The sequence below is a fragment of the Hoplias malabaricus genome, chromosome 7 (genome assembly GCF_029633855.1).
Source record: "Hoplias malabaricus isolate fHopMal1 chromosome 7, fHopMal1.hap1, whole genome shotgun sequence".
Taxonomy (NCBI): Eukaryota; Metazoa; Chordata; class Actinopteri; order Characiformes; family Erythrinidae; genus Hoplias; species Hoplias malabaricus.
In genome coordinates, this window is record NC_089806.1 from 8,696,443 (window position 1) to 8,716,522 (window position 20,080).

Sequence of the window (20,080 nt, forward strand, 5' to 3'; positions counted from 1 at the left end):
GGTGTGTGAGAGTGTGTTAGTGAGAGAGTGAGTTAGAGTTAGTGTTAGTGAGAGAGAGAGAGTTAGTGTGTGAGAGAGTGTGTGTGTGTAAGAGAGAGTGTGTGTGTGTGTGTGAGAGAGTGAGTTAGAGAGTTAGTATTTTAGTGAGAGAGTGTGTGTGAGAGATTTAGTGAGTTAGAGAGAGTGTGTGTGAGAGAGTGAGTTAGAGTTAGTGTTAGTGAGAGAGAGTTAGTGTGTGAGAGAGAGAGTGTGTGTGTGTGTGAGAGAGAGTGTGTTAGAGAGTTAGTGTTTTAGTGAGAGAGTGTGTGTGAGAGAGATTTAGTGATTTAGAGAGTGTGTGTGTGAGAGAGAGAGTTAGTGTGAGTTAGAGAGAGTGTGTGTGAGAGAGAGAGAGAGTGTTAGTGTGTGTGTGTGTGAGAGAGAGTGAGTTAGTGTGTTTGTTAGAGAGTTAGAGAGTTACAGTGTTAGAGAAAGTGAGAGGTACAGAGAAAGAGAGTTAGAGTCAGTGAAAGAGAGAGAGAGAGAAAATGTCCTTCAGAAGAAGTCAAGCGTTCTCCGACCACCGCTCGCGCGCTCTTATCAGGCCTGTATTGTGAGAGTGTAAGGGGGTCCACGCATGATGGGTGGTGAGCGCGTGTGTTTGCTCAGTGGCGTGTGCTGTCGCGCTGCAGATTTGCGCCTGATTACCATACAGCTGCCGCAGCGCCTTTAAACCGCGCAAAGCCGCCCTCCTCGCGCTCTTTGTGGGCAGGACTCACGCTGCGTCTCCAAGCCCCGCCCCGAGAAAGCCGACTGTAAACAATGCCCGTGATTTCCCAGCGCGAGGCTGAAAAGCCAGAGGCGTCACGCTCATCGTCACCCTCCTCTATTACCAGCGCGAGGCTTCTCACTCCTCCGTATTCACTGATGAGGGTCTTGGCAATGAAACATTAACAAGTGCACACATGCTCCACTGAGCGCACGCAGGGTCAGACACGGTGGCTCACACACACACACACACATGTGTGTGTTCAGGGTGTTGGGTTCAGTCTCCACCTCGGGTCTGTGAGGAGTGTTCTGTGTTCTCCCTGTGTATGTGTGGGTTTCACTGTGTGAGTGAATGAGTGTCTAAAACTGTCCATATGTGTGAATGAGTGACTAGGTGAGAGTATGAAACTCCACCGTTGTGTGTGAGTGACTGGGTTGGGTTTTTTATGAATATGATTATTCATTCATTCATTATCTGTAACCCTTATCCAGTTCAGGGTCGAAGTGGGTCCAGAGCCTACCTGGAATCATTGGGTGCAAGGTGGGAATACACAATCACCCGGAGGAAACCCAAGCAGACACAGAGAGAACACACCACACTCCTCACAGACAATCACCCAGAGGAAACCCACACAGACACAGAGAGAACACACCACACTCCTCACAGACAGTCACCCGGAGGAAACCCACGCGGACACAGAGAGAACACACCACACTCCTCACAGACAGTCACCCGGAGGAAACCCACGCGGACACAGAGAGAACACACCACACTCCTCACAGACAGTCACCCGGAGGAAACCCACACAGACACAGAGAGAACACACCACACTCCTCACAGACAGTCACCCGGAGGAAACCCACGCAGACACAGGGAGAACACACCACACTCCTCACAGACAGTCACCCGGAGGAAACCCACGCAGACACAGAGAGAACACACCACACTCCTCACAGACAGTCAACCGGAGGAAACCCACGCAGACACAGAGAGAACACACCACACTCCTCACAGACAGTCACCCGGAGGAAACCCACGCAGACACAGAGAGAACACACCACACTCCTCACAGACAGTCAACCGGAGGAAACCCACGCAGACACAGAGAGAACACACCACACTCCTCACAGACAATCACCCAGAGGAAACCCACACAGACACAGAGAGAACACACCACACTCCTCACAGACAGTCACCCGGAGGAAACCCACGCGGACACAGAGAGAACACACCACAGTCCTCACAGACAGTATGAATGTTTATTAGGTCAGAAAGCCCTTAAATTAACAGATAATGTTAAGACATTATTTTTAAACGTGCTAGTGACCTGTTGCCTGCTCATTCACCTCCACTGATAAAGCTCAGATCTACCAGCTTATTGATCTTTGTCCTTTAATGGTTATAACTGTGTTTCACAATGTATTTGTTCCCCTCTTTATAACAATTTTAAACCCTTCGTTAACATTTGATTAGAGCACATTTACTGTAAAATGGTCCCTACCCATTGAAGTATATCATTACATAGTGGAATTACAAAGGAAATCACTATAATAATATCCTAATAATAATGTGCAGACTCTGTTTCGTCTGCTACAGTACTCCAAGCTGAGCGTACATGGGGAGGTGATATCTGTTGTACTTCAGATAATCCAGAACACTTCTCTTCAGGGCGTCTGGTCCTTCACTTTGGTCAAAAATCTGCTGCAGGTACAGAGCAGGATCTGTGGGAATCTCCCAGGTGCCGTCCACTATCATCTCAGCGAGCTGTGGAATGGACATGGAGTCCTGCTCAAGCTGGGGACAAACCAGACAGAGTTGGATTAGTGGTTTAAAACAGAGACGGTGCATGTGGACTTCACTTCTTTTTGTAGTCTACCACAACAGAAGCTTGTATTAGAATGCAGTGCCTGGAGCACAGTGATTGGCTGGTGGGGAGGAGGGTGGGGGGGGGGGGCACTTCCCCTCTAAATGACCCCCAGACTCTAGGCCTAACATTGTTAACAGCAAGAGCTTAAAGAAGCAATCAGTCATTTTCTCCAGTGACTCTTCCTTACGTCATAAAACAGACATTACAGTGACACCTGGTGGCTTGGAGGTTTCAGAGACTCTGCACTTAGCGTAAACATGGCTGGCCCCATTATGGAGACCCACTCTGTGGGTCATAATCTGATTTGTTCGAGGACTATTGGGATTTCCCGCATCTGCGTGAAGTTTGTTGTGTAAATGGATACATTCAGAGAGCTTGTGCTCACCTGGACTGTAGTTGAGTCCATAATCTGACGCACCTCCTGCTCAAAATCAGCAAAGCGATCGTGAAATATGGCCACACACCACCTCTCGCTGAAATAGCTGAGAAAAAAAAGACAAAAAATTAGTCTGTTTCTGTACCTCACAAGTACACACACACACACACACGGGACACGTAGTATGTTCATCTAATAGCTCCTGCCCAACAGCACGGTCAATCAATTATCTTAACGGTTCTTGATGTTCAGCCAGTTCCTATAATGACATTGAGAGCAGGCCTCATTCAGAGCGAGACAAGAGGCCAGTGAAGAATCCAGATTTAATAAGTGGCTGAGCGGCTGATGACCAGTGTTGGGCGGCTAAGCCATTGTCTCCTGGCCATGCGGCAAAGCAGATTGGACACCTGCATAAACAGATTAGAGCTGAGGAACAATGACTCAGAGGCGGAGGGGTCGTCAGTGTTAAAATATTAGAAAAGAGGTCACGCCTTCAGACATAGATCTACACACGCAAGCAGAGGGGGTGTAGCATCTCCATAGAAACAATGATAACATCATCTCAGTGGGGGGGGACAGCATGGAGCAAAATGCTGTAAACACTGCCCTTCTGAACTGCTGTAGGGCTGAGGTTCACTGAGACATCATGTAATATACACGCTTCACAAAGCACTCCAGTAGCAGTGCTGTGTCTGCTCCACTCGTACCAGTGTACACTAAGAATTATCCAAATTATACCAGTCCTGTGGTGGCCCTCTGGGGGTCAAAGAAGGTATGCGGAGCAACTAATGGACTACAGTCTGTATTTATAGAACTACAAAGTGCTGCTGTATGGTCAGTGGAGCTGAGAGAATGGACAGTGAGTGTGTCATAATGTTCTGATATGTCATATGACTGTGTATATATGTGGGAAGGCGACGTTCCCTGTGAAGAGTGTTAAGTTTGTGTGGAACCTGTAGAGGTCGTGGATCATATCTTCCTCCAGACGCTCGTACAGACGGTTGAGGAGCAGCTGGTGTTTACCGTACAGACACATGAGGTTGGACACGAGAAGTGGCTTTCCAGACAGACAGGTGATGGTCTCCACCAGGCCGTGAGGGTTAAACTGCAGCTGAAAGTAGTTTCCTGTCTCCACTCGTCCAGTCACCACCTCTCGGCCCTGCTGGACACAAACAACCGCCTTAACTCGATCTTCCTCTACACATGATGAGATTAAAGATTACAGCTCCACTGATATCCACTCAGTACAACAGCTCAGTGCAGGACTAATGAGCCCCAGGGAAGAACTGCGCCACTGCTCAAATGCCTGGAATAGAAATATTATATATGATACATTTTTATAAAAAAATTAAACATTTCTTTTAAATAAATAAATAAATAAATTAGAAACTGAATTTCACAGACTTGCTAAACTATCATCTTCATTCATTGTCTGTAACCACTTATTCAGTTCAGGGTCGTGATGGGTCCGGAGCCAACTCAGAATCATTGGGCGCAAGGCAGGAATACACCCTGGAGGGGGCGCCAGTCCTTTACAGGGCAACACACACACACTCATTCACACCCACGGACACTTTTGAGTTGCCAATCCACCTACCAACATGTGTTTTCGAACCGTGGGTGGAAACCCACGCAGACACAGGGAGAACACACCACACTCCTCACAGACAGTCACCCGGAGGAAACCCACGCAGACACAGAGAGAACACACCACACTCCTCACTGACAGTCACCCGGAGGAAACCCACGCAGACACAGGGAGAACACACCACACTCCTCACAGACAGTCACCTGGAGGAAACCCACGCAGACACAGACAACACACCACACTTCTCACAGACAGTCACCCAGAGGAAACCCACGCAGACACAGAGAGAACACACCACACTCCCCACAGACAGTCACCCGGAGGAAACCCCTGCAGACACAGGGAGAACACACCACACTCCTCACAGTCACTCGGAGTGGGACTCAAACCCACAACCTCCAGGTCCATGGACCTGTGACAGAGACACTACCCGCTGCGCCACCGTGCCGCCCTAAACTATAATCTTTTCTTGATATTTTACTCTTGCAGTCATTGGTGGGGACAACAGGGGGTTAATATATTAATTCATACCACAGGAAGTTCTAAAACCACAATGGGATTGTGTGATAGATGTTCCAGATTTGTGTGTCCAGATGTGCCAATACTGCACAATAACTGTGTTATTGTGTTAATAAGTGTTACTCCACCACATACACATAACCTAGTCACGAGGGGGTGAGTGTGTGTGCCTGAGGTTCTTCAGCATGAGCCAAGACAGAGTACTTGAGTGTGTCAAGCTAAAGCTCTCCAGAGACTAAAGAGAAGTGGTGGGCAAAGTACACAAACCATGTACCTGAGTAAAAGTACAGATACTGAAGGTAAAATATTACTCCAGTAAAAGTTCTTGTTGTAGATCTCTACTTGAGTAAAAGTAACAATGACATATTATGGCTCCAATTATCATTTTTGTAACAAGACTCATGCTTAACCCATTGTAGGTGAAAAGACTCTAGCGTCACTCTTTGTTCCCCAGTCTTTGTGCTGCTCCTCCAAACCAACAGAGGTCGCTCTCTCCTGAGTCTTAAGCCCAATTAATGCTTATGTGTTGAGCCAATGCTGTAGGCAGTCAGGCCTGATGTGCACCTCACCAGAAATGTAAGACCACAAATGTAAGATCTACGCAGACCACAATGACTGTTTTTTTGTTCTCCTGTGGCTTCTCTTAGTGCAATTAACTTTTAGCACTGTACTGAAATTGGTAGGGGGGGGGAGTAAAACAGTGGTTTCCTACCCTCCTCCAAATGTTTCCTCTGGGTGACTGTCTGTGAGGAGTGTGGTGTGTTCTCTCTGTGTCTGCATGGGTTTCCTCCGGGTGACTGTCTGTGAGGAGTGTGGTGTGTTCTCCCTGTGTCTGCTTGGGTTTCCTCCGGGTGAATGCCTGTGAGGAGTGTGGTGTGTTCTCCCTGTGTCTGCGTGGGTTTCCTCCGGGTGACTGTCTGTGAGGAGTGTGGTGTGTTCTCCCTGTGTCTGCGTGGGTTTCCTCCGGGTGATTGTCTGTGAGGAGTGTGGTGTGTTCTCCCTGTGTCTGCGTGGGTTTCCTCCGGGTGAATGCCTGTGAGGAGTGTGGTGTGTTCTCCCTGTGTCTGCGTGGGTTTCCTCCGGGTGACTGTCTGTGAGGAGTGTGGTGTGTTCTCCCTGTGTCTGCGTGGGTTTCCTCCGGGTGATTGTCTGTGAGGAGTGTGGTGTGTTCTCCCTGTGTCTGCGTGGGTTTCCTCCGGGTGACTGTCTGTGAGGAGTGTGGTGTGTTCTCTCTGTGTCTGCATGGGTTTCCTCCGGGTGACTGTCTGTGAGGAGTGTGGTGTGTTCTCCCTGTGTCTGCTTGGGTTTCCTCCGGGTGACTGTCTGTGAGGAGTGTGGTGTATTCTCCCTGTGTCTGCGTGGGTTTCCTCCGGGTGAATGCCTGTGAGGAGTGTGGTGTGTTCTCCCTGTGTCTGCGTGGGTTTCCTCCGGGTGACTGTCTGTGAGGAGTGTGGTGTGTTCTCTCTGTGTCTGCGTGTGTGTTCTCTCTGTGTCTGCGTGGGTTTCCTCCGGGTGACTGTCTGTGAGGAGTGTGGTGTCTTCTCCCTGTGTCTGTGTGGGTTTCCTCCGGGTGAGTGTCTGTGAGGTGTGTGGTGTCTTCTCCCTGTGTCTGTGTGGGTTTCCTTCGGGTGACTGTCTGTGAGGAGTGTGGTGTGTTCTCTCTGTGTCTGCATGGGTTTCCTTTGGGTGACTGTCTGTGAGGAGTGTGGTGTGTTCTCCCTGTGTCTGCGTAGGTTTCCTCCGGGTGACTGTCTGTGAGGAGTGTGGTGTGTTCTCCCTGTGTCTGCGTAGGTTTCCTCCGGGTGACTGTCTGTGAGGAGTGTGGTGTGTTCTCCCTGTGTCTGCGTAGGTTTCCTCCGGGTTTCCTCCCACAGTCCAAAAACACACGTTTGTAGGTGGATTGGTGACTCAGAAGTGTCCGTAGGTGTGAACGTGTGAGTGTGAGTTGCCTTGTAAAGGACTGGCGCTACCTCGACAGCACGTCTACAATTTACTTTGGTCAGTTCAACCAGATAAACAGTGACGTACTGCTTTCGCTGCTGTAGGAGCTGTGCTGGTGCGGACGGAAGGTTTTGTGACATGGAGATAACTGTATCCACCTGGCATCCTTCCACCTGTGGATTAAAAACAAGACAAAGCAGGAGGCTGAATGCATGTTATCATTTCCTTTTCTGATTATTTCACAGCTGCTGTGAGGAGTTTTGTTAAAAGCTGGACAAAGAGACACGTGTATTCGACACAATGGGGAGCTAACGGCTTAATTATGCTTTCAAACTCAGCACAGAAGTTGATGTTGAGAGTTGCAGTAGATAGCTAGTGCTCTGGCTAACGAGGCACATGGCCTTCTGCTCTGACAGTGATACAACTAAAGTACTCAGAATAGCTCAAGGTAACCAGAACTATTATTACAGCACAAACATGAGAGGTTTGAGTTAGGGATTCTCTCACAATTGCATGGTTTACACAGCTTACTGTCCAGTGGAAGAAATTTCACAATGCAGGCTTAAGTTATCAGGCTAAAGAAGTAATCCTGCTTTGGGAACTTCCTCCTCTTGAGTTGTGTGTTCAAACAAACGTCAAACAGAGTCCTGAGGGACAGTCTTATTTGACAGTCCTCAGCTTTGAGTTCAAATGATGTGGGTAACTGGGAAATGGCAATTCTGCATTTGTTTCCCCAGGCAGTTTCTGTGCCCCCCCCCACCCCAGCCCCATTGTTAGAAACCAATCATAAGAACTGTATGAAGAAATGTTCACAGCGGGAGTGATAGGAACCTGACGTCTGATCAATGCCTCTTCACAGAGGTGAGGTGAGGTGTAAGTGAACGCTGGTCACCTTGAATTTTGGGCTGCGTGTAGGTGGGAATGAGGACGTCCTGTTCAGGTGGAGGATTGACCGTGGGCTCCAGGGTGGGGTCAAACAAGGGCAGCAGGAGGGACGCGAGCTCCTGACCCACCTCCTTGGAGTTGAAGTCAGCATGGGACCACCTGTCAGCGTAGTAACGGCGAGAGAACTTGGTCAAAGGTCCTGCGGCTCGAATGGTGCAGTCATTTGTGTGGAAGGTGCTGTCAATAACCAGACAGCCATCAAACACCAGACAGGCGTCGTTGATGGCCTTGAAGGCATCAAAGTCCACTCCTTTATGGGAGAAGTTAAAGAAGACCTAAAAAAATAGGGAAAATACTATTAGTTCTGATTTCTTTTCTTACTCATTGTTAAACCAAACACTGAAATGACCCAAGGCAGCAATGGACAGTGGAAATTAATGCTACAGGTAACAATATCAAGTCAAACAAGTCTGAACACTAATGACAGGTGCGGATTACTCCAAGGTACAGGATGGAGGTCCATCACTCAAGAGAACCCTATAGTCATAGCTCGGAATTGATCTTCAACTAATCAGATCAATTCCAGTGTCCAGGAGGTCAGTTTGAGTGCACCATGATGAGCACCACATTCGGACATATACTGGACAATACAGAAACTCATGTGTTGCTATCTCTGCTGCTCTTCACCAAAACACAGATCTCCTGAGGCTTTCTTCCATTTACACAGAAGTTTTTATTGATTTTCACTCACAGCACACTCCAGTCTGAGGGGCGGGCCCTCGGTGGTAAAGGACACTGCTGTAATTGGCTCAGGATGCTGTCCGTCATTCAGCTGAGCCAGCAAGCAGCAGTGATGGACGTGAACGTCTTTGCTCTCCAGAGCGCTCCTGACCGCTTGGTCCACGGCAGCGTTGTGGAAGCATGACCGAGGACTGTCCGCAGGCGTGTGGACCACATGTACCCTGGAACCTCTCACTCCCAAACACAGCAGGGTCTCCACACAGCTGAACACGTCTATAGAGTCCCCGTAAATCACTGCATTACCTGAGAATGGAGGGCAGCAGCACTGGATATTAAACAGAATTAAAAATTTAAAATAAATCCTACACTATCATTCAGACTGCTTTGATCGGACATAATCTGAATGGTGCAGTCTCTTTATTATCATAAGGTCATTTAACTTGTTGCTCACTAGCAGCTCAACGTTAGAGTCACAGCATTTCACACACACAAATTCATCAGTATGATTTTCATTTCATTGCCGTATGGTCACCAGGGGACGTGTGGAGAGCAGGCGCACTGGATTTAGAGCATTGTGGTAATTAGGTGAACTGATCTTCATAAAGCTGTGGTCACAGCTGTGCCTTTGGTAATCTCCTCTAAGCTTCAGTCCTATGATATTCTCAGATTAAAACAGGCAGACCTCAGGACTGTAGCTAATACTGAAATCCATATATACATTTAAATATATTAAAATGATTTAATAAATTACTTAATATATGAATTATTCATTTTTGATTAATTAAGACAATACACAAATGTATTAATCAAAATAACACAGGTCAGGAAATGCTTAATTTGTCCCAGGGTTTAATTCCCTATGTCAGGGTTGAGGGGTGCGGACTGACGGAGGCGGACGCATTCGCTAAAACACGGGATATTTTAATATAAACAAAACAACGATACTTAAACAGAGCAAAAACAAACAAGGAGCCAAACAAGCTAAATTAAACAAAGGAAACTAGACAGGGTAAACAGGATAGACGGACGAAAAGCGACACGACGACAAAGGAGAAGAAACGGGGAAACTCTAGAGACAGACAGACAGAATAAATAACGTGACCTACTAAACAAAGGATAAAGGGGAAATGTACGACAAATGGATGAGCGACAAGAGGGCTTAAATACAGACACAAACGAGACACACCTGGACAGATAACGAGGACGGGTTAACACATGACACGGACGAGGAGGCGGGACGAGGGCGGAGACAAGAATATAAACAAAACATAGTCAAAACATGTTCTGCCGGGGACAACAGACATGACAGGACGAAGGCGTGACACCCCACTTGGGTAAGAAAATTAGCCAAACCAATAAGAGTCCTTGGGCAACACTTGGGCCTATACTTCTGAGTAGAGTCTCTGGAGAAGAGCTGCAGCTAAAGGCCATTAATGCTCCAGAGCATCCATTATCTTCACAGATGTTCAGTGGCACATACAGAGCTCAAAGTCACCATACCCAGCGCCTAGGGTTCCTCAGCATGGGCTGTGGAGCAGTGGATCTATGTTCTTTGGAGTGAAATCGTAGATCCTGTACCCTTCACTTTCTGTTTTACACTAAACTCTCTGTTTACTCTCCGCTCTCTGTTCGCACTCTGCTCTCTGTTCACACTTCGCTTTCTGTTCACACTCTGCTCTCTGTTTACTCTGCGCTCTTTGTTTACTCTCTGCTCACTGTTTACACTCCGCTCTCTGTTCACACTCCGCTCTCTGTTTACTCTCCGCTCTCTGTTCACACTCTGCTCTCTGTTCACACTTCGCTCTCTGTTCACACTTCACTCTCTGTTCACACTCCGCTCTCTGTTTACTCTGCGCTCTTTGTTTACTCTCTGCTCACTGTTTACTCTCTGCTCACTGTTTACTCTCCGCTCTCTGTTCACACTCTGCTCTCTGTTTACACTCCGCTCTCTGTTCACACTCCGCTCTCTGTTCACTCTCCACTCACTGTTCACTCTCTGCTCACTGTTTACTCTCTGCTCACTGTTTACTCTCTGCTCTGTTTACACTCTGCTCTCTGTTTACATTCCACTCTCTGTTCACAGTTTACCTTCCGCTCACTGTTTAATCTCTGCTCACTGTTTACACTCCGCTCTCTGTTCACACTCCGCTCTCTGTTCACTCTCCACTCACTGTTCACTCTCTGCTCACTGTTTACTCTCTGCTCTGTTTACACTCTGCTCTCTGTTTACACTCCACTCTCTGTTCACAGTTTACCCTCCGCTCACTGTTTAATCTCTGCTCACTGTTTACTCTCTGCTCACTGTTTACACTCCGCTCTCTGTTCACACTCCGCTCTCTGTTCACTCTCCGCTCACTGTTCACTCTCTGCTAACTGTTTACACTCCACTCACTGTTTACTCTCTGCTCTGTTTACACTCCGCTCTCTGTTCACTGTTTACCCTCCGCTCACTGTTTACTCTCCGCTCTCTGTTCACACTCCGCTCTCTGTTCACACTCCGCTCTCTGTTCACTCTCCACTCACTGTTCACTCTCTGCTCAGTTTACTCTCTGCTCTGTTTACACTCTGCTCTCTGTTTACACTCCACTCTCTGTTCACAGTTTACCCTCCGCTCACTGTTTAATCTCTGCTCACTGTTTACTCTCTGCTCACTGTTTACACTCCGCTCTCTGTTCACTCTCCGCTCACTGTTCACTCTCTGCTAACTGTTTACACTCCACTCACTGTTTACTCTCTGCTCTGTTTACACTCCGCTCTCTGTTCACTGTTTACCCTCCGCTCACTGTTTACTCTCCGCTCTCTGTTCACACTCCGCTCTCTGTTCACACTCCGCTCTCTGTTCACTCTCCACTCACTGTTCACTCTCTGCTCAGTTTACTCTCTGCTCTGTTTACACTCTGCTCTCTGTTTACACTCCACTCTCTGTTCACAGTTTACCCTCCGCTCACTGTTTAATCTCTGCTCACTGTTTACTCTCTGCTCACTGTTTACACTCCGCTCTCTGTTCACACTCCGCTCTCTGTTCACTCTCCGCTCACTGTTCACTCTCTGCTAACTGTTTACACTCCACTCACTGTTTACTCTCTGCTCTGTTTACACTCCGCTCTCTGTTCACTGTTTACCCTCCGCTCTCTGTTCACTATCCGCTCACTGTTCACTCTCTGCTCACTGTTTACACTCCGCTCACTGTTTACTCTCTGCTCTGTTTACAATCCGCTTTCTGTTTACACTCCACTCTCCGCTCACTGTTTACCCTCCGCTCACTGTTTACTCTCCGCTCTCTGTTCACACTCCGCTCTCTGTTTACTCTCCCCACTCTCTTCACTCTCCGCTCTCTGTTTATTCTCTGCTCACTGTTCACTCTCTGCTCACTGTTTACACTCCGCTCACTGTTTACTCTCTGCTCTGTTTACAATCCGCTTTCTGTTTACACTCCACTCTCTGTTCACTGTTTACCCTGCGCTCACTGTTTACTCTCTGCTCACTGTTTACACTCCGCTCTCTGTTTACTCTCCCCACTCTCTTCACTCTCCGCTCTCTGTTTACACTCCGCTCTCTGTTTACTCTCCCCACTCTCTTCACTCTCCGCTCTCTGTTTACACTCCGCTCTCTGTTTATTCTCTGCTCACTGTTCACTCTCTGCACTCTGTTCACTCTCTGCTCTCTGTTCACTCTCCGCTCTCTATTTACACTCCACTCTTTGTTCACTGTTTACCCTCTGCTCTCTGTTTACTCTCCACTCTCTGTTAACTCTCCGCTCACTGTTTACACTCCACTCTCTGTTTACTCCCTGCTCACTGTTCACACTCCGCTCTCTGTTTACTCTGCGCTCTTTGTTTACTCTCTGCTCACTGTTTACACTCTACTCTCTGTTCACACTCCGCTCTCTTTTCACTCTCCACTCACTGTTCACTCTCTGCTCACTGTTTACTCTCTGCTCACTGTTTACTCTCTGCTCTGTTTACACTCTGCTCTCTGTTTACATTCCACTCTCTGTTCACAGTTTACCCTCCGCTCACTGTTTAATCTCTGCTCACTGTTTACACTCCGCTCTCTGTTCACACTCCGCTCTCTGTTCACTCTCCACTCACTGTTCACTCTCTGCTCACTGTTTACTCTCTGCTCTGTTTACACTCTGCTCTCTGTTTACACTCCACTCTCTGTTCACAGTTTACCCTCCGCTCACTGTTTAATCTCTGCTCACTGTTTACTCTCTGCTCACTGTTTACACTCCGCTCTCTGTTCACACTCCGCTCTCTGTTCACTCTCCGCTCACTGTTTACACTCCACTCACTGTTTACTCTCTGCTCTGTTTACACTCCGCTCTCTGTTCACTGTTTACCCTCCGCTCACTGTTTACTCTCCGCTCTCTGTTCACACTCCGCTCTCTGTTCACACTCCGCTCTCTGTTCACTCGCCACTCACTGTTCACTCTCTGCTCACTGTTTACTCTCTGCTCTGTTTACACTCTGCTCTCTGTTTATGTGACGCCCACAAAAGAGTGGTCACATTCATTTTGGTGAATATTTAAATTTTTTCGTATATAATGTTTTATTTGCTGTACTCCTCTGAAGTGTGGTGTGGAATGTATTTAATTTGGGAGAATACGGTCATATTCTCATTATTCATATGTTAATGTTTGGCCAGCAATGTGAGCATTTCTAGCTTGGAGACTTTGCCAGTAGATCTAACTCAGCGACAGTAGGGGGCAGTGTGACATGGAGAGTTGCCTTACGCACGTTGCTGAAATTCTCTCATAGCTCAAGAGAACTCGGTAACGCTAAGACCTGCCTCCCTGCCTCATTATTTCTCTCCTGTTTTCAGGAATTAACTGTTACTTCGGTGCTGTTATACGGTACCTGTAACAGATTTTGGTGGCCCGTACGGGGATCAGCATCATATGCACAGGCGAGGAGCTGATCCAGACCCAATTGTTTAAAGAAGCCATTGAACCAGTGAACTGGTGCTGCTGTGGATTTTCCCATTGGGAAAGAATGGATTGTGTTTAACTGGGACATCAATACACTCTCTTATCTTGCTGTTTAGGAAGAGATATCTAGCTACATGCAACATGACCACAGTGATAACAACCACAACTCTGAGACTCTGTCTCCATGGTTCTGAGTTCTTTTAAAGAATGAAAGCAAAGACTGTGCTATACAGGTAGAAGAAGACCAAGACCAAAGAGCGGCATACATTTCCTGGACTGGGGACTGAGAGTGTAGAGGGAAAAGGCCATGGGGGACAGTGAGAGAAAAAACTTGGTGTGGACCATCAAGAAGAACCTGCTCACGCTCACGACTGAGGAACTTTTCCAGCTTGCAAGGAGTGTCGGTCCAGTGCCGGGGAAGGATCTGTCCGTGCTTGAGATGAGTGATGACGAAGGCTGCTTTGAGTACATCCAAGCCTTCACGTCTAGCAAGAACTTGTTAGAGTCTGAGGACACAGGTATGGCACAGTTGTTAGAGTTAAACAGTGTCATTGATGCCATCATTCAAAGTCATGTAAAGTCATGCTCTTCATTCAAATCTGGGGTAGATAGTAGGGTTGAGATGCATGAAATGCTGCCAGATCATCAACCTAATTTGAGTGTTGCAGGAAGCCAAGTTAACGCAGATGCTGACAGTATGGTAGTGAGTGCTCCTAACACTAACATAAGCCACACAGTCACAAGTAGCTCATTTAATTTAGCTCCAACTCCTCATTTGGCCCGTCCAACCACAATTACTGCTGCCAAAGCTACACTTGACACTGACATAGGTCTACAGCAAATGCTTTCTAGCTATGTTGAACTTGGTCAGAAAGTTATGCAGTACATGACCACGCCCACTCCACCACCCACATTTCCTTCACCCCCTCCATTAAAGCCTCCCTCACAACCAAGTGGTGCCCACAGCAATTGTTCAGCTGAACAGTATTCACATATAACACCTGATAGACTAGTCCCAATTCGAGATCTTTCATTGCTCCAGCGTAGAGAATTTAAGATTCAAGGTGGACAGATCAGTGATCAGGGCTCAGATATAAGCTACAACAACATATGTAGACAAATTGAAGAAGGCATTAGGGAACAGTTCAGTAATGCTGAGATAGTGAGAGGTGTACTTAAAGTCATCAAATCTGGAAATTTCAAGGACATGTTAATGCATAAAGATGATTTAACTGTTGACGAGCTTAAGGGTTTCCTACAATCCCACCTAGGGGGACGGAGTAATATGGAACTATTTCAAGAGCTTATGTGCACGAAACAACTAGACAGTGAAACACCCCAACAGTTTTTATACCGCGTGATAGGGCTCAAGCAGAAGATCTTGTTTTCTTCAAAACATACTGACCCAGATGTGAAATACAGTGCAAGCACAGTTCAAGATATTTTTCTACACACTGTATACCAGGGTCTTGGACATAAGCATGAAGATATTCGCCGGGAGCTTAAACCTTTACTTTTAGATTGCAAAGTGACCGATGAGACCATTCTAAAACAAATGATGAAGATAACAAATGATGAAAACGAAAGACAGAGGCGTTTTGGGCCAGTTGTTCGACAGAAACATGTAAACATACATAGCACACAGTGTGAAGTTGCAGCTGCACAAGAATCTGGTATGAAGAATGAAAGCTCAGATAGAAAGCTTAGAGTAGACATGCTCCAGCAGTTAACTGAGAAAGTGGAGAGGTTGACAAACATCGTAGCACTTCTACAGAACCCATCACAAAGCCAATCAACAGAATCATCATGTAAGCATTGTTCAAGGAAGGTGGACCAAAGAAAAGGGAAAACCTATAGTTGTGCCAAATGCCTCGAACAGAACCGTTCTGACTGCACTCATTGTTTCTGCTGTGGTGAAGAAGGCCACAGAGCAATGGGATGTCTAAAGAAGTCAAAGTACCAGGAAAACTGGAGCCGGTCCCTGCCAGGGGACAAGTGGTGACCGGGCTCCATCTTCAGTCCCAACCGCTCTTACCTCATGCTTCAGAGTGCCATGCTGGGTGCCTAGGCAGTGTTATGTCAAAGCCAAAGGGTGAAAAAGGAGTACAGGGGAATTACCAGCAAAGCCAAATATCTCCTCGACACTCTCTGTCCTCACCTACCCACAGAGATGAGCGTCTAGCTAAATTTATTGGGGAAAAAGCTCTCACACAATGTCATCTCAATGGCATAGCAGTTAGTGCCTTACTGGATACCGGGGCTCAGGTTAGCATGATTGATAGAAATTGGAGAGAGAAATATCTACCCAACACCAGTGTTTGGCCTATTAGTGATATTCTTAATGACAATGAAGAATTGGAGGTTCATGCGGTAAATGGACATATCCTCCCCTTTGACGGTTGGGTTCTCATCTCTGTCAGCTTGGGGAAGGATAAGGGTTTTGGTGAATCTATTATGGTGCCCTTCCTCATTAGCAGTATTCCCCTTGAACGACCACTACTGGGATTTAATGTACTAGAGAATGTGATTCACAGCCACCCAGTAGGGTTGGCTTCAGTACTTACCTCCCTCCTTTCTGATGCAATAGCGATACCAACTGAGAAGGCAGAGCTGCTTGTGAGCTTCATCCAAGCAGGGAAACCTTCCATGCATTATGGACGTTTGAGAACTGGTACATGTGACACTATTATTCCAGCAGGACAAGTAGCTTGGGTCAAGTGCCAGGCCCCATCTAGTATTGATCCATCAGATACTTACATTCTTTTTGAGCCTGATGAGAACAGTGGACAGCTCGCAGAGTTGGATGTAGGGGAAGGCCTGCTGGAAATACACATTTCAAAGAGACCGTACGTTGTGATACCTGTGAGAAACAGCAGGAAACATTCTGTTACTTTGCCAAGGAAGACAGCCCTTGGTAGTGTCCAAACGATAGCAAGAGTCATTGAGATTGATCAACCCGTGAAACCAAAGGCTAAAGCAGCAGTCAGCAGTGCTGCATCATCGTCGTTGACTAAAACTAGTCTATCCTTGTGGCAGCCTCCTGTTGACCTCAACCACCTTAGCGAGGAAGAACAGGTGAAAGTCAAGAAGATGCTGTGGGAGGAATCAGCAGCTTTCGCTAGAGACACTAATGATATCGGGTGCATTCCTAGTTTGCGGATGTCGATCAACCTTAAAGACGATATTCCAGTACAGAGAGCATATTCTTCAGTCCCTAAGCCACTGTTCAAGGAAGTGAAGGAGTATATCCAGGAGCTGCTGATGAAAGGTTGGATTGTAAAATCTAAGTCCCCCTTTTCTGCACCCGTGGTTTGCGTCCGTAAAAAGGATGGGACCCTCCGCCTATGCATAGATTATCGTCTATTAAACCAAAAGACCATTCCTGACCGACATCCTCTACCTAGGATACAAGACCTGACTGACACTCTAGGTGGCTATTCTTGGTTCAGCATTCTTGACCAGGGAAAAGCCTATCATCAAGGCTTCATCGCAGAGGGTTCCCGGCATCTCACTGCATTCATTACTCCATGGGGACTCTATGAATGGGTCCGTATCCCATTTGGACTTTCCAATGCCCCCGCAGCATTCCAGCGGAGCATGGAGGAGATGTTAGGGCCGCTGAGGGATGAATGCTGCATACCATATCTTGACGACGTTCTATGTTATGCAAAAAACTTTGACGATCACATAGAAGCTGTGCGCAACGTGCTTCAAGCCTTACAGCGTCACGGGGTTAAGCTAAGACCTGAGAAATGTGAGCTGTTTCGACATGAGGTTAGGTATGTGGGTCGCCTAGTGTCAGCTGAAGGAGTGCGGATTGACCCTAAAGATTTAGAAGCAGTGCAGTTACTGACCAACAACATACCCAAGACGGTGGGAGATGTTAGGAAGCTCACTGGGTTTCTGGGCTATTATCGTTCTTACATCCAGGACTTTTCGCGAATAGCCAAGCCAATCTATGAGTTGCTTCAAAACAAGCCCGATCAGGAAAGTCCAGGTGGTGGAAAAATTAGAGGGCCACAATTGCCTTCTCGAAAACCGATTATCTGGACAAGTGAACACCAGCTAGCTCTTGAACAACTTATCGCTCTTCTAGTGAACCCCCCTGTGTTAGCATACCCTGATTTCAGCCTGCCTTTTGTGCTACATACAGATGCTTCAAACCTGGGCTTGGGTGCCATTCTCTATCAGCATCAGGATAACAAGTTGAGAGTCATTGGATATGGGTCCAGGACACTAACAGCAGCTGAGCGTAACTACCATCTGCACAGTGGGAAACTAGAGTTCCTCGCTTTAAAGTGGGCAGTGTGCGAAAAATTTAGGGACTACCTGTTCTACGCAACACACTTTACTGTATACACCGACAACAATCCGTTGACATATGTCATGAGTACTGCTAAACTAAATGCAGTGGGTCATCGGTGGGTTGGGGAACTCTCAGATTTCCGATTTGATATCAAATATAGGCCAGGAAAGTCAAACATTGATGCCGATATGTTATCACGTGTCCCGTTGGACATTGAGAGTTATGCTAAGTCCTGTACAAAGGAGGTTTCCAAGGATGTGGTACATGCTGTTTGGAATGGAAGCAGAGTAGCTAAGCAAAAAGATGTAGCCTGGGTTGCAGCTCTCAACATTTCCACCCAAGGTCCCCCTCTCTTATCCTGTGACCATCCAGGTCAAATAAGTCATGATGAGCTTGTAGGAGCACAACGGGCAGATGACGCCATCAGTGAAGTGATAAAGCTAAAGGAAGCAGGTACACCGTTGACTGAGGAGGTACGAAAGTCAGCCAGAGGAACCACAAGGAAACTGTTCCATGAATGGGGTAAATTATTTTTAGAGGATGAACTCCTCTACCGGCGAGTGAATGAAAGGAAACAGTTAGTCCTCCCAGCCAAATATAGAGACTTTGTTTTAAAGCAACTTCATAATGAGATGTCTCATGTTGGCACAGAAAGGGTATTGCATTTGGCGAGGCAGAGATTTTACTGGCCTTACATGGCAAGGGAGATCGAGGACTACATCACTAAGAGATGTCCTTGTATAAAGTCAAAGAAGCCAGTTACTCATGTCCGGGCTCCCATGGGTAGTATCACCTCAAATTTTCCTCTAGAGTTGGTTTGCATTGACTATTTGCACTTGGAGACAAGTAGGGGTGGTTATGAGTACATCCTGGTGGTAATTGATCATTTTACAAGATTCGCCCAAGCTTATCCGACAAGAAACAAGAGTGGAAAAACGGCTGCTGAGCGCATCTTTAATGACTTTATACCCCGCTTTGGGTATCCATCAAAGATACATCACGACCAAGGCCGTGAGTTTGAGAACGAACTATTTCACACTCTTCAACAGCTTTCTGGTATCCGTCATTCTAGAACATCACCCTACCACCCACAGGGCAACCCAGCTGAAAGGTTTAATCGAACGATACTCCAGATGTTAAGAACTTTAACCGACAAGGAAAAAGAGAGGTGGAAGGATCGACTGCCGCAAGTTGTGCATGCATACAATTGTACTCGGCATGAGTCAACAGGCTTCTCCCCTTTCTTTCTTCTCTTTGGTCGCAACCCGCGTTTGCCAGTCGACTTGTTGTTTGGATTGGTAGAAGAAACAGAACCAAACTCGCCTAAGGGATATGCAGGAAAGTGGGCCAAACGGATGTGGGAGGCCTATCAAATCGCCAATGAAAATAGTAAGAAGTCTAGTGCCAGAGGCAAGTCATATTATGATGCAAAAGTTAAAGGAGTGACATTACAACCTGGGGATAGGGTCCTAGTTCGGAACCTCAGTGAGCGTGGAGGACCAGGAAAACTGAGGTCATACTGGGAGAAGGTCATTTATATTGTAAAAGAGCAGTTTGCTGATAACCCAGTGTATGTAGTGTACCCTGAAACAGGGGAAAAGCAGAAAACGAGGACGCTTCACCGCAATCTTTTATTACTAGTAAATGACTTGCCAGTGGAGGCCTTTTCAAATTCCAACACATCTGTCCCTAAGAAAGGAAAACCAAAAGGTCAATCCAGACCCCTTAGCACAAACAGACTAAACAACTCACGAGACAGTCTGGATACTGATTCTAGTGATGATTCAGACATCGGACATTATTGGCTAAGGGTACCAACAGAAAAAGCAGAGAAGAGACCTGCAGGAATTTACCACCAACAACCCACCATAGACCAAAACAGTCCATCAAGCGTGCCTGTAAGAGAAAGGGAAACAGAAAGACAAGGAGTTGATGAACGCACGCCTGTTTTTGCAGAGTTTGGGGAGGAGGATGTATATGAGGAATCAGAAACTGTCCACGAAGAGCAGTACCTGGTTCCTCCTGTAGCAGATGCCACATCAGGGGTCAGGAGGTCAGCTCGGGATAGAAGACCCAGGCAGGTTTTTACCTATGAATCACTTGGTCAACCGACAGTACAGACCTATGCTAGGGTTAACTCAGCGAAGGTGTTAACAGGTCCGCCCCCACTTGCACATAC

The 20,080-nt window shown here is 47.0% G+C and overlaps 1 protein-coding gene across 3 annotated transcripts in view; it reads right to left on the minus strand.

Annotated features, from left to right (window-relative positions):
- Positions 1-2,082: 2,082 nt before the first annotated feature.
- cfap61 (cilia and flagella associated protein 61) overlaps positions 2,083-20,080 on the minus strand; it is a 59,938-nt gene continuing 41,940 nt past the window's right edge. The window contains exons 21-26 of one of the 3 annotated variants that reach the window (XM_066676310.1): positions 8,676-8,968; positions 7,932-8,259; positions 7,127-7,212; positions 3,945-4,153; positions 3,034-3,097; positions 2,083-2,542 (exon numbers count right to left, since the gene is read on the minus strand). In XM_066676310.1, coding sequence (XP_066532407.1) covers positions 2,339-2,542; positions 3,034-3,097; positions 3,945-4,153; positions 7,127-7,212; positions 7,932-8,259; positions 8,676-8,968 — 1,184 coding nt within the window. In that variant the 3' untranslated portion in view covers positions 2,083-2,338. Of the gene's footprint in view, positions 2,543-3,000; positions 3,098-3,944; positions 4,154-7,126; positions 7,213-7,931; positions 8,260-8,675; positions 8,969-20,080 lie in introns of all 3 variants that reach the window. The other 2 variants (XM_066676308.1, XM_066676309.1) reach the window with 2 other exon arrangements.